This window comes from Lottia gigantea (assembly GCF_000327385.1).
Source record: "Lottia gigantea unplaced genomic scaffold LOTGIsca_9, whole genome shotgun sequence".
In the NCBI taxonomy this organism is placed as follows: domain Eukaryota; kingdom Metazoa; phylum Mollusca; class Gastropoda; family Lottiidae; genus Lottia; species Lottia gigantea.
Genome location: NW_008710950.1, coordinates 3,506,267 through 3,519,436, shown reverse-complemented (window position 1 = coordinate 3,519,436; position 13,170 = coordinate 3,506,267). Strand labels below are relative to the sequence as shown.

The following is a 13,170-nucleotide window of genomic DNA, read 5'->3' as shown; positions in this document are numbered from 1 at the left end:
GCAGTGTAAATTCTTGGAGCTTTGTTTTCAATGAAATTGGTAGTTTTCTAATTGGTCAGATCTTCCAAAGAAGAGACTTGTATCTATATTGTCAAGCATACATTTCTTCTCTGCCAATAATGATGAGGACTATTCTTGATGACTTTCAATCCACCTGAGATACATGATATCTTTAGATCCCAGTGTCTTCTCTCTCTAGTAAGTTCCTCGTCTTTGACAGATATCCAAGACTCATGAATAACATTCTGTCTAAGATAAACATGTAGTTCTCAGACAAGACTGAGCCTTTTGGATTCAAGCTCCTAGAAATCCTACAGAATGCTGTTCTCCCGTGCCTTAACGGTTGTCTTTTCGCTTTTCGTCGCGAAAGCAACCCGAACTAGGGACTTCTGCCCTGAAGTAACCCATGTCTTAAAAAGTGTATATGTTAAAGTCGTTTAAGACTGGTCAAAATTTAAAGCAATTGCGAAGCAGTTGAGAAATTGTGGATGCGAAACTGACTGCCGAATAAGATACGAATGTCATCGCTTCAGACTCAAACGCGAACAGTTATACAGTTCCTGCAGTTGTAAGGAATTGTGAAATTGGAAAACAAGTTGCGTGCATCACGAGATTTGTTTCCTACCCAAACAACAAAGCGTGTAATCAATAAAGATTTCGTAAATTCGTACACATCATTAAATGAGTGCTCCTGGATGTGATTTTCAATAAATAACCATAATGTTAAAAATTATCAGTTAAGATAATGTATAATTGAATTATCGATACTCAAATCTATATATTCCATATATAAATCTTCAAAATAGGTTCATTAAATCAAAATATTGTTGAGCGAGTTATTATTTGACCTAATTTCTGATTAGAACAATAGGAAAATACCTAACAGTTCCATTTCAGAAATGTAATCCCTCCCTTCCATGAAATTTAAAACCAGTTTGATTGGCGGCTTTTTAAGAAACGGTGGTCATTTTAAGAAATATATTGTAACTAGTAAATTCTCCAGGTGAGAATACATACATTTTAATATTTACATCACTCAAATGTTTTCTTTCCTTGACATTCTAGGCGGAAAACACGTTTGTTTCTCAGTTAACTTGGCGGCTATTCTGAATTGATATTGAACTTGGCGGCCCTTTTTTATAATGATATTGAAAAATTTTATGAAAAATGCGATGTATAGTAGTACATCGCTAAAACTACGAGAAAATTGTACTCTTATCATCCTATCTGCATAAGCAGATATTTATGCTGTTGAAGCGAGTGTTTGTATAGACCATTTACCCACGCATTGACCAGATAGACCATCTAGGAACAACCGAGAAGCAGCCTGCAACTAAAGTGTATTTTATAAAATAATATTTGATAGTATTAAATAATCCATAAGTACCAGAGATGTTAACCTTTGTTTTGCAATATTTGGAAATAAACTGAGGACATCAAAATAGTATAGGTACACGAACACCGTCTTGGATTGTTTGATTATATAATTATGAAAACATCAACATATTATGTCTTTGAAATATCTGATTTTCTGTTTTTCTTGAAGTCTCAGCTGATTATTTTGAGACGTAACAATCAGACTTGAGGAAACACGATAAATCAAATGTAAATATTTTCTGAGGAATATTTATGGAAAGATTCACGGGCCTGTATTGAGATTAGTATTATGGCTCTTCCTGTTTATTTATCCCAAATTGACTTTTGTTATTTGGCTAAAATAGATATCATTTTTGTTATTTGTATTACAAATTATTTTGTTAATCGAATGGAGTATGCTTTAAAGCAAGAATTAAATGTCCTTGTATCTTTATTTTGTTGACATTGACGTTCGTCTGTAACATTCATTTTTTAGGCCTACATACCTTGAGTTGCTTATATTTTCAGTGTTACGCGATGATCATTGGTTTAATAGTGTCAAACATTAAATTAATACATAATGGGGCGATGGCATTAAACAATCATGTTAAAGCTGGTTCTGTATACAGTTCCTGTTGATAGTTACTAGTTATGTCCAATTAGTCGTTACAGGTTTGAATTCCCAATTGCTGGCGAAAATAGTAATATCGAATATATGCTATGTGTTAAAATAGACCAAATTGAGAATGTCAAGTATGGACTGATACCACTACTTTACATTACACATAACAGTAGGTACATGATTTTGCTTATTATTAATATTGGGTTCTATGGCGGGGGGAAGCGGCAAAAACCTAATACTATGCAGAAATGTCTAATGTCTAACCCTTTGTTGTCCCGTTCAATACAACCAGTAATCGAGCAAGCAAGATAGTTCATGCCCACTATAAGAGCCTTCAATAGAAATTCCCCCATGTCTATAAGCAGAAAATGATAGTTGCATATTCAAAAAATAAAAACTTAAATGATAATATTGTTCATAGTAAACTAAAAACAATCAGTGCATAACAAATACTATCGGGCGAGTTATTTTTCTAATTTCAGATCAGAATAAGAACAGAAGAAAACCCAATATAAAGACCCTTAATCCTAATTTCTAAATAAAGTGTCTGCTCCACCCTAGGCCTGTACATTTTGGAGAATCAAACCCTCCGTTCCCCAAAATCAAAACACAAATGTAATATAATGCAATAACATGCAAAAGATAAAATACAAGAAACCTCTGATACAAAATACCTTATACGTTAAATGCAAAAGACATTATACAAGAAACCTCTAATACAAAATACATATAACCTCTAATGAACAATTGATTTTACAACGTGAAACATTTACCATAAAAGCATTAGACGACATATCTCGTTTGCATTAGGCCTACCTACATTTCTTCACTGTAATACCGTTATTTAGGTCAAAGTCGAAGTGTATTTTTTTAATCGATACAATAATTTCTCCTAAATTAAGGGGGATAACACTGGCACCAAAAAATTCATTCATAATTCCTTAGAAGACCATCGGAAAAAATTGGTCATTTATCAAATATTGGCCATGTATAGGCTTCGTCATTGACTGGCCAGTAACACAGTTAGGCAATTGTGCATTAGAGGTTATATGTATTTTGTATACGTATAAGGTATTTTGTATTAGAGATTTCTTGTATTTTATCTCTTGCATAAGACGTTTTAGGTATTTGTTATTGTATTACATTACATTTGTGTTTTGAATTAGACATTTGTGCATAGCATTAGGTTTTTGCCGCTTTCCCCCGCCATAGGGTTCTAGTACTTCTACAGAAAAGGGTGACACAATGACACTATTGTGAATACTGGTAGTCCTATACTTCATTGACGTTATACAAGATACCATGTGTTCCAGTTTTCATCATCAACTATGGTAACTGGATTCTCGTAGTTTATGATTAAACATTCTTTTGTATGTCCATTAAAGCTTAATTGTCGACAAGCACACGATAGATTTGTGGCATGAACACATTTTGACAAACATTCCATTTTGGATTTAGTTGTAAATGATATGACATCACTGCCATGTATTTTAGAATTGAGGACTGAAGATTTTCTCCATTTAGTTTTGACTATTTGGTTTGCAACAGCTGTAATGTAAAAGAGGAAATAATTCCATAAACCGTCATATAACGATGAATTAAATCACGATCGAAAAAGTGATCGTCTACTGTTTTTGTCTGACTATAATCGCGTTTACACTGCCATAACAATTGACCCGTACTTGGTCCTGACGCTGTTTTCACTGGTCCGAAGTGATGAGTCATCAAGTACCTCACATAGGTAAACGATTCTTAAAAATCTCTAATTTTGTTTTAGAGACACAAAGAATAGTGAATATTCGCGGCGCAAGATGCCCTATAGGGCCAAGGTCATTATTGCACACGCGATCTTCTCCTTGGGTATTTGGGCTCGGCCCAGTGGCGTGTTTACACTGCACTGATATTTTGCCGTGCCGTTCTCGGTCCGGTCCACTAGCACGGTGCTGAGCCCTCTCATTCTGTTTTCATGGCCACTTTTTCTCCCGAACCGTACTCTGTCCGGACCCAGATAATTTTTGTTTGTCTAAACGCGGCTTATGACAAGCTTGGTCGTGTGAAAGTCCACTTGTCTAGTCCAAAATTTGGCTAACAATTTTGGTTAAATCTACATAGTGCGACTTCCTGCGTCAAAGTTCTTCTCCATTCGCCAACTCTCGAGGTTCGGCAGACATCGGCAGTGGGTATTTTCGCATACATGCGTCCATTGCGTCCCGGTATCGTGTCGATCTGTCGAAGAATTCTCGTTAATTTCATGGTTCATTCGTCGGAACTTAATCAGGTTAAAAAAAGATCGATTCGAGACCGATCAATTGAACAAAGGGTCGATATTTAACTTGGACAATCTACTCCAGATTAGACAGATTGGAAAAAGTGGCCGATCAGTTTTTCGGTAGGGAATAATGTATCCTGATCGGCTCCTATAAAGGGAATTTACGGTTTGAAAGTCGAAAGGTAGCATGTTAGAAAGGATAGATAAACTTACCTATGGTCCAGCATCCATGACTGCCCCATCCTGTTATAATAAAGGCATATTTATAATCAACAAGAGGCCCAACAGAATATGCTATTATTTCATCAGCAAGTAAAACTGTCCCTTTTCCAATTTTTAAATCACCGTCTTTCCAGCTGATCCAAAATGGTCGCACTTCGTTACAATCCAAGGGTATCATGGATATTGAAGCTAAACGTGGAACGGAATGCATCGATTTAGCTAATTCAACTCGGTTGTTACCATAAGATCCTATGATGTATGCATAATTTCCATCTGTGTTTAACATCGGCAATGTGCCCTTTTGTATTATCACATGAGCATCTGCACAAGCTTTTATACCGAGTTGTAAATTGGTAATGTTAGAAATTTCGAATCCATATCGTAACAATGGCTCTGCGTGAAATTGGTTGTCTGGACTAAAAACTTGTAGCTGGCTTCCACCTTCTGAAACAAGAGAACATTATTTAGTAACTTCTTGTATATGTAATGATGGGTCACAATAGATTGGAATAATAAAGGGTTTTTGATAAACTCACGAGACAGATACTCGGTAAATTTAGGCGTGGTCATGATTCAATGAATATGTCCATTCGTCTGGAATACCTGATGTCAGATAAAAATGGGTTTTTCAGCTCGTTTGCTAATGTGATATTTTTATTCAAAATAGAATATCATCAACAGGCGTCTACTAATATAATACTCAAAAGTTGTTTTAACAGCAAAACACCCGAAAAAGCTGTCTCGATCTAAAAAAAAAAAAATACGGAAAAAAATTTATCCATTAACACATTTGACTGTGTATCCATATTATAATTCTAAAAAAAAACGTACCGTACATATTTAAGATGCATATTGCCGTGAATATAGAATACTTGCCAAACATTATTTTAATGTACAAGTAAAAGAAAACAGGATTTTAAACAAATGTCCGTCCAAATAGTCGTTGTTTAATTAATGTATCTACATTATATATGAATATTTTTTTATCGAATATATTTCATCAGTTTTATCCACTCAATATACAGTTCATATAGAGTAGTATCCCGGGAACGGTTGATCCATACATTGAAATTGTTGACGTGAAATCAATTTATGTATAAATACAAGTTCAAGCCCCGTGCAGACGAACCAACATCAGTACAAGTGATATTTGTCGAAAAAAAAAATCAGGAAGTATCTGTATCTTGACAACCTTTCAAATGAATTACTATCTGTATCAAGACAAACAAGCTGAGAAACGAACTGTAATAAGACAAACAAACGGATAAGATGAGATACTATTTGTATCGAGACAAACATTCTGGGCGACTTTCTTAGGCCCGGCAGTCGTCACGATTAGTTGAAATCGTCTTTATTTACGTATTTAGTATTTAGTTGCCAGTCTTGGTCGAGTTGGCGTCCTGTACACAGAAGTTGACCCTGAACTTGAAAATAATAGTCATGATTTTCTGAAAGATAGTACTTTTGATTTGTCTCGCAAAATTTCAGATATGGCACAGTGTCTGTATTAATGCATTTGTCTTTACATGAATATGGACACTTTACCTCAATCACTTAATGATTATCAGTCTATCCGTCCGGTGAGGAAGCTAGAAACGGACTACCTTTACTAACAAATGTTCCACATTGATCAACTGTTTAACAAACTCGTCCATGGATAAGATGAGCAGCTTGTATGTTTTTGGAAGGTCCAGTTATGGACTAAGCAAGTTTTTCAAGGTCAGTTGCCTTACATATTATTCTAAATTGGAAAGAGTTCATCCTGTAACACCTTAATATTAATTGTGACCACAGCTGATTTGATGCTTGACCATTTCAATTAACGAAATGTTTTCATTATCTATGTTTGATAAGCCAATATTTTGTAGCCAGATTTCAGAAAGAGGATCTTGAAGATAATGATGGTCGGCTTTGACAGCATAAAAATTAGCTGGTTTAAATGAACTAATGAGCTGGTTTGTGAAATTGAAAACTTGTTTATGTTTGGGTGGCTTAGCCATATGTCTGAACATATCCTTTTAACCGGCCATTTTAATATACTTTGTGGGTCATAGATCAAAATTAACGTCTTTATATCCTAACAGAGGCAGGTCTTTAGACTTAAGAGGACTGGCCATAAAATGTCTACTTTGATGAAAAGTTTGTAGTTGTGAGTTACAAGATAATTCTGTAATGATTTCAGCACATGTTGAAAATTTAAAAATCGCATATAATGATGCACAAACATTTTTACAGTGTGCAGTGCGTCCATTTCCAGCAGCACACGCACATTGGGATTCTGCTATAAAGCCATCTAAATCTATTCTTATGTCAATGTGATACGAAACTTTCTTCTTCATTTCGGCATGACATTCGGATTTGAAAAAATATAAACTGTCAGTAGATGCTCTTCTCAAGTATTTCAGAAAATGATTGGTATAAAGTTTCTTTGAGTCGTCATCAAGTTTCTTTTGAAATTGTTCAAGGTAACACAGGATAGATTCTAACTTCAGTAATGTAAATTTGGTACCAGTATTAATGTCTCTGTAGAGATCATAATTAGGAATTTCCATTGAATATTCATCTTCCAAAACTTCATGTTCAATATCTTTATTTCTGTCAAAAACGTCAAGCCTAAAAAATAAAGATAATTTTTTTCAAGAACTTTCTAACCCCAGAAACTGAGAAAGGATTAAATTATACTAGGAAAAGGGTAGGGCCTAGAACTACCATCTTACATGAAATGAACTGCCCATTATCATCAGAGGAGTTATCCACACTCCGAAAGGATTATATTGAAATAGGAAAATGGTAAGGCCTAGATCAATCACACTACCGCCATCGATAGTCTACTACTAGTAAATCTAGTCACTAGCCTCGGCCTAGCCTATTACGCCAGTGTTTTTTAGAGGTAGGCTACTTGACGTTTTTTCTTATTCTGATTTACATGATTAGCCATTGTTGCAGATGTCGCTAGAACCGCGGGACTGCAATAGCCGTCGCACCATCTACATCAAGGAACGAAAACTCGCGAGTTTGGTTCCCCATTGAGACAACTTCGGGGCCTAAGAAAGTCGCCCAGAGTGTTTGTTTTGATACAGATAATTGCAATATTTCAATCAGTATCAATCTACTAGAATCAGTCACAATTTCATTTGGGACTATTCGGCTTTCTATATCAAGCCAAGCGACATGATGACTAACTATCTGTTGGAAAGAAAAAACTCCGAAACAACCGTTATTTGGGCTGAATAAATCTTGAATATACTTAGTTTAAAACAAGTAGAATGTAAATATTGGACTCAAACCATGTATAATGCCAAACAAGCAAAGCACTCTGAATGTGTGCCTTCTGGGCAAGACGATTCAAAGTTTGCTGCATGTGATCGATTAGTCAGATGAGTTTCTCGAGTAGTATCTTCATGTGGTTAAAGTTCCCTACACACAATTTACACACAATTACATCTCCGCCATTTCATGGTAGTTACGTATTAGACTAGCCTGAACTATTCTTATGTGTACGAACTGTACTTGTTGAATTACCTCCCCCTGCACGTGCATGTAAATTCATTCGTATTATTATTGTCATACTGTAAAACCGCCATCTTTACAATACAATATCTAACATCATTGATTGAAGAGTTTTCCCTTTAAGTGTGCCTGATTACTGACTGGCGTGGTGGCAGCTGCTGGGATTTCAGTTACCAAGTACAGAACTGATTCAAAAGTTCAACAAAAACTTTGTTAAAATAACCTGTTAGTGATTTTACCAACGCGAGGACTGGTTGTTCGAGCGTTACACACTTCTGCAGATAACAACTCGGAAAGGGAAGCAGTTAAACAACTACTGTTCTCACTCTTCAGATCCTGCAGATAAGTATGGCTAGTACTAGAGCCCCCAAACAATGGTCTTTGACGAAAAACGAGACCATAACATCGTTTGAAGCTTGGCGGCAGAATTTGCAGTATATTCTATCCCTTGATCCAAATTTTGCCGATTTTTTATTAGACGGTGTGACATGGCTGAAGAAGTCTTCCACAACCCCCCTACGAGGTTTAGCTAATGACGGAGAACGCGTAGATCAGGAACGCAGGAGAACTGCCCAGCAGAAAGTCACACATTTAGACCTGATGCTGGGTCAAATTGCCAACTACTGTCCTATCATTTCACGCAATTCTATTTTGAAGAACTCCACCTCCATGTCGTCTATTTGGCAAGTTATACGATTGCATTATGGATTTCAATCAACAGGCTCCCACTTCTTAGATTTTAATACCATTGTACTTCAACCAGACGAACGCCCCGAAGACCTTTATCAACGCCTCATGTCCTTCATAGAAGACAACCTCCACCAACAGATCTCCCCACTTCAAGGCATTTTACTCACAATTTCCCCTGCAACTTACTTTAGATACAGGGGCAGAGATGAATATGATGAAAGCTTCCGTCGTACATTACGTAGGTGCCCCAATACAGAAGAGTATTCAACGAGCTTTACAGGCAGACGGTATCACCCCATTGAAGGTTGTGGGCGAAGTTCATTTACAGCTGAATCGTGGCGACCACAATTTGACCCTCGATGCTTTGGTTGTTGAAGATCTTGATGTAGACGTACTAGCAGGAACACCTTTTATGACCCAACATGACATATCCGTTAGACCTGCCATGTGTCAAGTCATCATCAAGGACAACGATGTCATCCAATACGATTCTTCATCAACTACCACACATTCTTCAGCTGTTAGGCGCACCCAAGCCTATGTGTTACGTGCACCTTCGTTCTCTACCACTGTTTGGCCAGGGGATTATTTAGAACTAACACTACCAGGTGAACTTCACTCTGAAGAGATCTTAGCTTTAGAGGCCCGTTACGATACTGGTGCGCCGAAAATGTCAACCAAAATTTGGCCACAACCCAGCCTTACCGAACAAGTTGGAGGAAAAATTCGCATTGCTAATGATACCGATCAACCACAAACTCTCAAACGCCATGAGCACTTCTGTCAAGTAAGACGTGTCCAAACTATCACAGATACAGATAATCTTGCTTACCCACCGGCCAAACCAGTCCTGTCTGCAGTTTTGAAAGACACTACCTTTTTCTCTGATATAGTCAAATTAGATCCAGATTATATTTTACCACAGTCTGTTCGTAGAGATTTCCAATCGGTCATGCAAGAGTTCGATTCTGTTTTTGATCCTACAATAACAGGCTATAATGGATCCGTTGGTCCCTTTCAAGCCATCGTCAATAAGGGATCTGTGGAACCCCCTCAACGAAAAGGTAGAATCCCCCAGTACTCAAAAGATAAACTACAAGAGTTACAAGATATTTTCGACCAATTGGAATCGGTAGGAGTATTCCGTAAACCCGAGGATTTGAACCTTACAGTCGAGTACCTTAACCCTTCATTTCTGGTCAAGAAGAGCTCTTGTGGATTTAGACTAGTCACCGCCTTCGCAGACGTAGCAAGATACAGCAAGCCCCAACCATTACTCATGCCAGATGTTGATTCCATCCTACGTACCATCGAACTATTAGAAAACTTTCGTCTAACTATACAAGCACTCAGCAAGTGTGATCTCAAATTAGCAGCCTCTAAGACAATTATTTGCCCCAAGTCAACCACCATCCTAGGCTGGATTTGGTCACAAGGATCAATTTCTGCAAGCCCTCATCGCATATCTACCTTATCGACGTCGCCTCCACCCGAAAACGTTCGAGGAATGCGCTCCTTCATTGGCGCCTACAAAGTACTTGGCAGAGTCTTACCTAACTGTTCCTCACTCATTAGACCCTTGGACGACGCCATCGCATGTCTAACATCTAGCGACAAAATCAGCTGATCAGAAGACTTACATCATCATTTCTCAGCAGCCCAACAGTCACTTACAGACCATAAAAGCATCTTGTTACCCCGTCCAACGGATCAACTATGGATCGTAACTGACGGTTCTGTCAGTAAGCGAGGACTTGAAGCCACCCTCTACCTAACACGCAACAACAAAACCTCCTTAGCTGGGTTTTTTAGTGCTAAGTTGAAAAAACATCAAATTACTTGGTTACCATGCGAGATTGAAGCCTTGTGTATTACTGCAGCTATTAAGCACTTCAGTCCTTATATAATCCAGTCTCACCACATGACGAATGTTTTAACTGACAGTAAGCCTTGTGTCCAAGCTGTTCTAAAATTATGCCGTGGTGAATTTTCCATTAGCCCCAGAGTCACATCCTTTTTGTCCATCGCAAGCCGCTACCAAGTCAACCTTCTTCACCTAGCCGAAACATCCAATATTCCTTCAGATTTTGCCAGTCGTAATGCCACAGAATGTCACGAACCTAATTGTCAAATTTGCAATTTTATATCCCGCACAGAAGATTCCGTTGTACGTTCTACCACCGTACAGGATATTATCTCTGGCACCTGTCCTGTTCCGTTTACAAGCCGTTCAGCATGGATCCAAACTCAATCCGAATGCCCAGATCTGCGTCGTACACACGCCCACCTTAAACAGGGAACACGACCATCTAAGAAGTTGACTAATATTCCCGATGTCAAACAATATCTTCGTAGTGTCACCATATCCAGAGATGGTCTCCTCGTTGTGAAAAACTTTGAACCATTTTGCCCTACATCTGAGTTAATTGTAGTTCCTTAAGTGGACTTTTAACAGCAATGCATATCAAGTGTAATCACCTTTCAAAGCATCAATTAAAACTCGTTGAGAAACGCCGTTTCTACGCCCTGGATCTCGAAAAATCTATAAGTGACATAACTGATAACTGCCATGTGTGTTCGTCACTTAAGAAACTTCCACAGCCAGTAGCTGAACAGTCCACACAACCTTCACCACAATCTATTGGGATCTCATTTGCTGCTGATGTATTGAAAGGTTGCAAGCAACTCATTTTCCTTCTACGTGAAACAGACTGTATGTTGTCTCATAGACGATGAGCGTTCTACTACGTTGCGTAATGCTCTGGCTCGACTTTGTCTTGAAATGCGCCCAATTACTGGTCCTCCGGTAGTTGTTCGTGTGGATTCAGCGCCTGGTTTCGTAGCTCTTCGTGAAGATTCTGCTTTGCTTCAACTCGGAATTACTTTAGACATGGGTCGAATAAAGAATCCTAATAAGAATCCGGTCGCAGAGAAAGCTATTGCTGAATTGATAGATGAAATTGTACGATATCAACCAGAAGGAGGATCGGTCACACCTCTTGGCTTATCCATCGTTGCGTCCAATTTAAATTCACGTCTCCGAAATAGAGGCCTTTCTTCTCGCGAGATATGGACTCAGCGCTGCCAGTTTGATAACACCCAGTTACCAATTTGTGACCGTGATCTGATTCTACAACAGTATGAATCTCGTCTTAGGAACCATCCTTAGAGTCAGTCATCCAAGACCCAAGTCAAGACCCCAAGTCGACAGTCTCATCTATCAAAACCATCTCCATCAGTTGGCGATCTTGTTTATTTAACCACCGATAGGGACAAAACTCGTGGTAGAAGTCGATATCTCGTAACAAACATTGATAAGGGATGGTGTTTTGTCCGAAAGTTTACCGGAAACCAACTCCGGTCTTTGCCTTATAAAGTGAAACTCTCTGAGTGTATTCCGATAACGAACTTTTACTCTGATATGACTATCAATCCACAAGAGGACTCGTTAAGCGACGACGAAGTTTGTACTATTCCCCTATCGTCTCCACCTGATGAGTCATTATGTGTCCCAACTCCACACTCACCCCAGATTCCTGATGTCATTGCAGAGCCACCATCGGAAAACAACATGCAAAGTATCAACTATAATCCAGATCCTGCTGTTCCTGCAGACTTACCAATCAACAGTCCCGTTACAACAGTCGATCCTGCGCCACAACGTCCACGCCGTGTACACAAGAAACCAAGCTACTTACAAGACTATAATTGTGAATGATTACCTTATTTGTGAATATTCAGACTAGTAGTGATTTTAAAGATAAAGAGGCCTCGCCATTTCATGGTAGTTACGTATTAGACTAGCCTGAACTATTCTTATGTGTACGAACTGTACTTGTTGAATTACCTCCCCCTGCACGTGCATGTAAATTCATTCGTATTATTATTGTCATACTGTAAAACCGCCATCTTTACAATACAATATCTAACATCATTGATTGAAGAGTTTTCCCTTTAAGTGTGCCTGATTACTGACTGGCGCTCCAACATATAGAAAAATATTAAAAATTTAAACCTTATATCATATTTCAATGTAAACGGTCAATCTTGCATGTGGAACCGAGGGAATAAATATTTTATTTTCAAACCGGCCAATCAACACATAACGAAAACACGTTATAGAATGATTATGACTTTAAAGTAGGATACGCTTGATTGATACAGCACAAGGCGAACAGGACATAAAACCGACTTCGTACTCTGAAAGACAGGTCGAAATGACGTTCACTCTTTTGCAACAATTAAACGGTTATTGCAGAAAAGATAAGACTAAAATACAGATGTCTAGGTAAACTTTATTGGCAGTGATATGGCACAGCTGATTAAAAATATATATATAAAATTCATTTTTGATTTTGGCTGCCGACATGAAAAATGGCAAACCACCCAGTTACCAATATAATATAGATAATGATATACACCAAAATTATTGATTGATCATAATATAGTATTAAAGCCAGTTCTTTTACTGAATCCATATTTTAATTTAAAACCATGAAAC

At 37.9% G+C, this 13,170-nt stretch overlaps 3 protein-coding genes across 3 annotated transcripts; 1 reads left to right on the top strand and 2 right to left on the bottom strand.

Annotated features, from left to right (window-relative positions):
* Positions 1-3,266: 3,266 nt before the first annotated feature.
* Positions 3,267-5,039, bottom strand: LOTGIDRAFT_155881 (hypothetical protein; the record flags this gene model as incomplete). The annotated part of the gene is made up of 3 exons (XM_009068388.1): positions 3,267-3,526; positions 4,461-4,913; positions 5,006-5,039. The coding sequence occupies 3 exons, from the start codon at positions 5,037-5,039 to the stop codon at positions 3,267-3,269; spliced, it is 747 nt and encodes a 248-aa protein (XP_009066636.1).
* Positions 5,040-6,517: 1,478 nt separating this feature from the next.
* On the bottom strand, positions 6,518-8,053 carry LOTGIDRAFT_155880 (hypothetical protein; the record flags this gene model as incomplete). Its single annotated transcript, XM_009068387.1, has 2 exons — positions 6,518-7,082; positions 7,992-8,053. 2 exons carry the CDS (start codon positions 8,051-8,053, stop codon positions 6,518-6,520), a joined length of 627 nt encoding a protein of 208 aa, XP_009066635.1.
* An 821-nt stretch (positions 8,054-8,874) lies between these two features.
* LOTGIDRAFT_155879 (hypothetical protein) lies at positions 8,875-11,838 on the top strand (the record flags this gene model as incomplete). The annotated part of the gene is made up of 3 exons (XM_009068386.1): positions 8,875-9,801; positions 11,259-11,382; positions 11,480-11,838. The coding sequence occupies 3 exons, from the start codon at positions 8,875-8,877 to the stop codon at positions 11,836-11,838; spliced, it is 1,410 nt and encodes a 469-aa protein (XP_009066634.1).
* Positions 11,839-13,170: the final 1,332 nt, after the last annotated feature.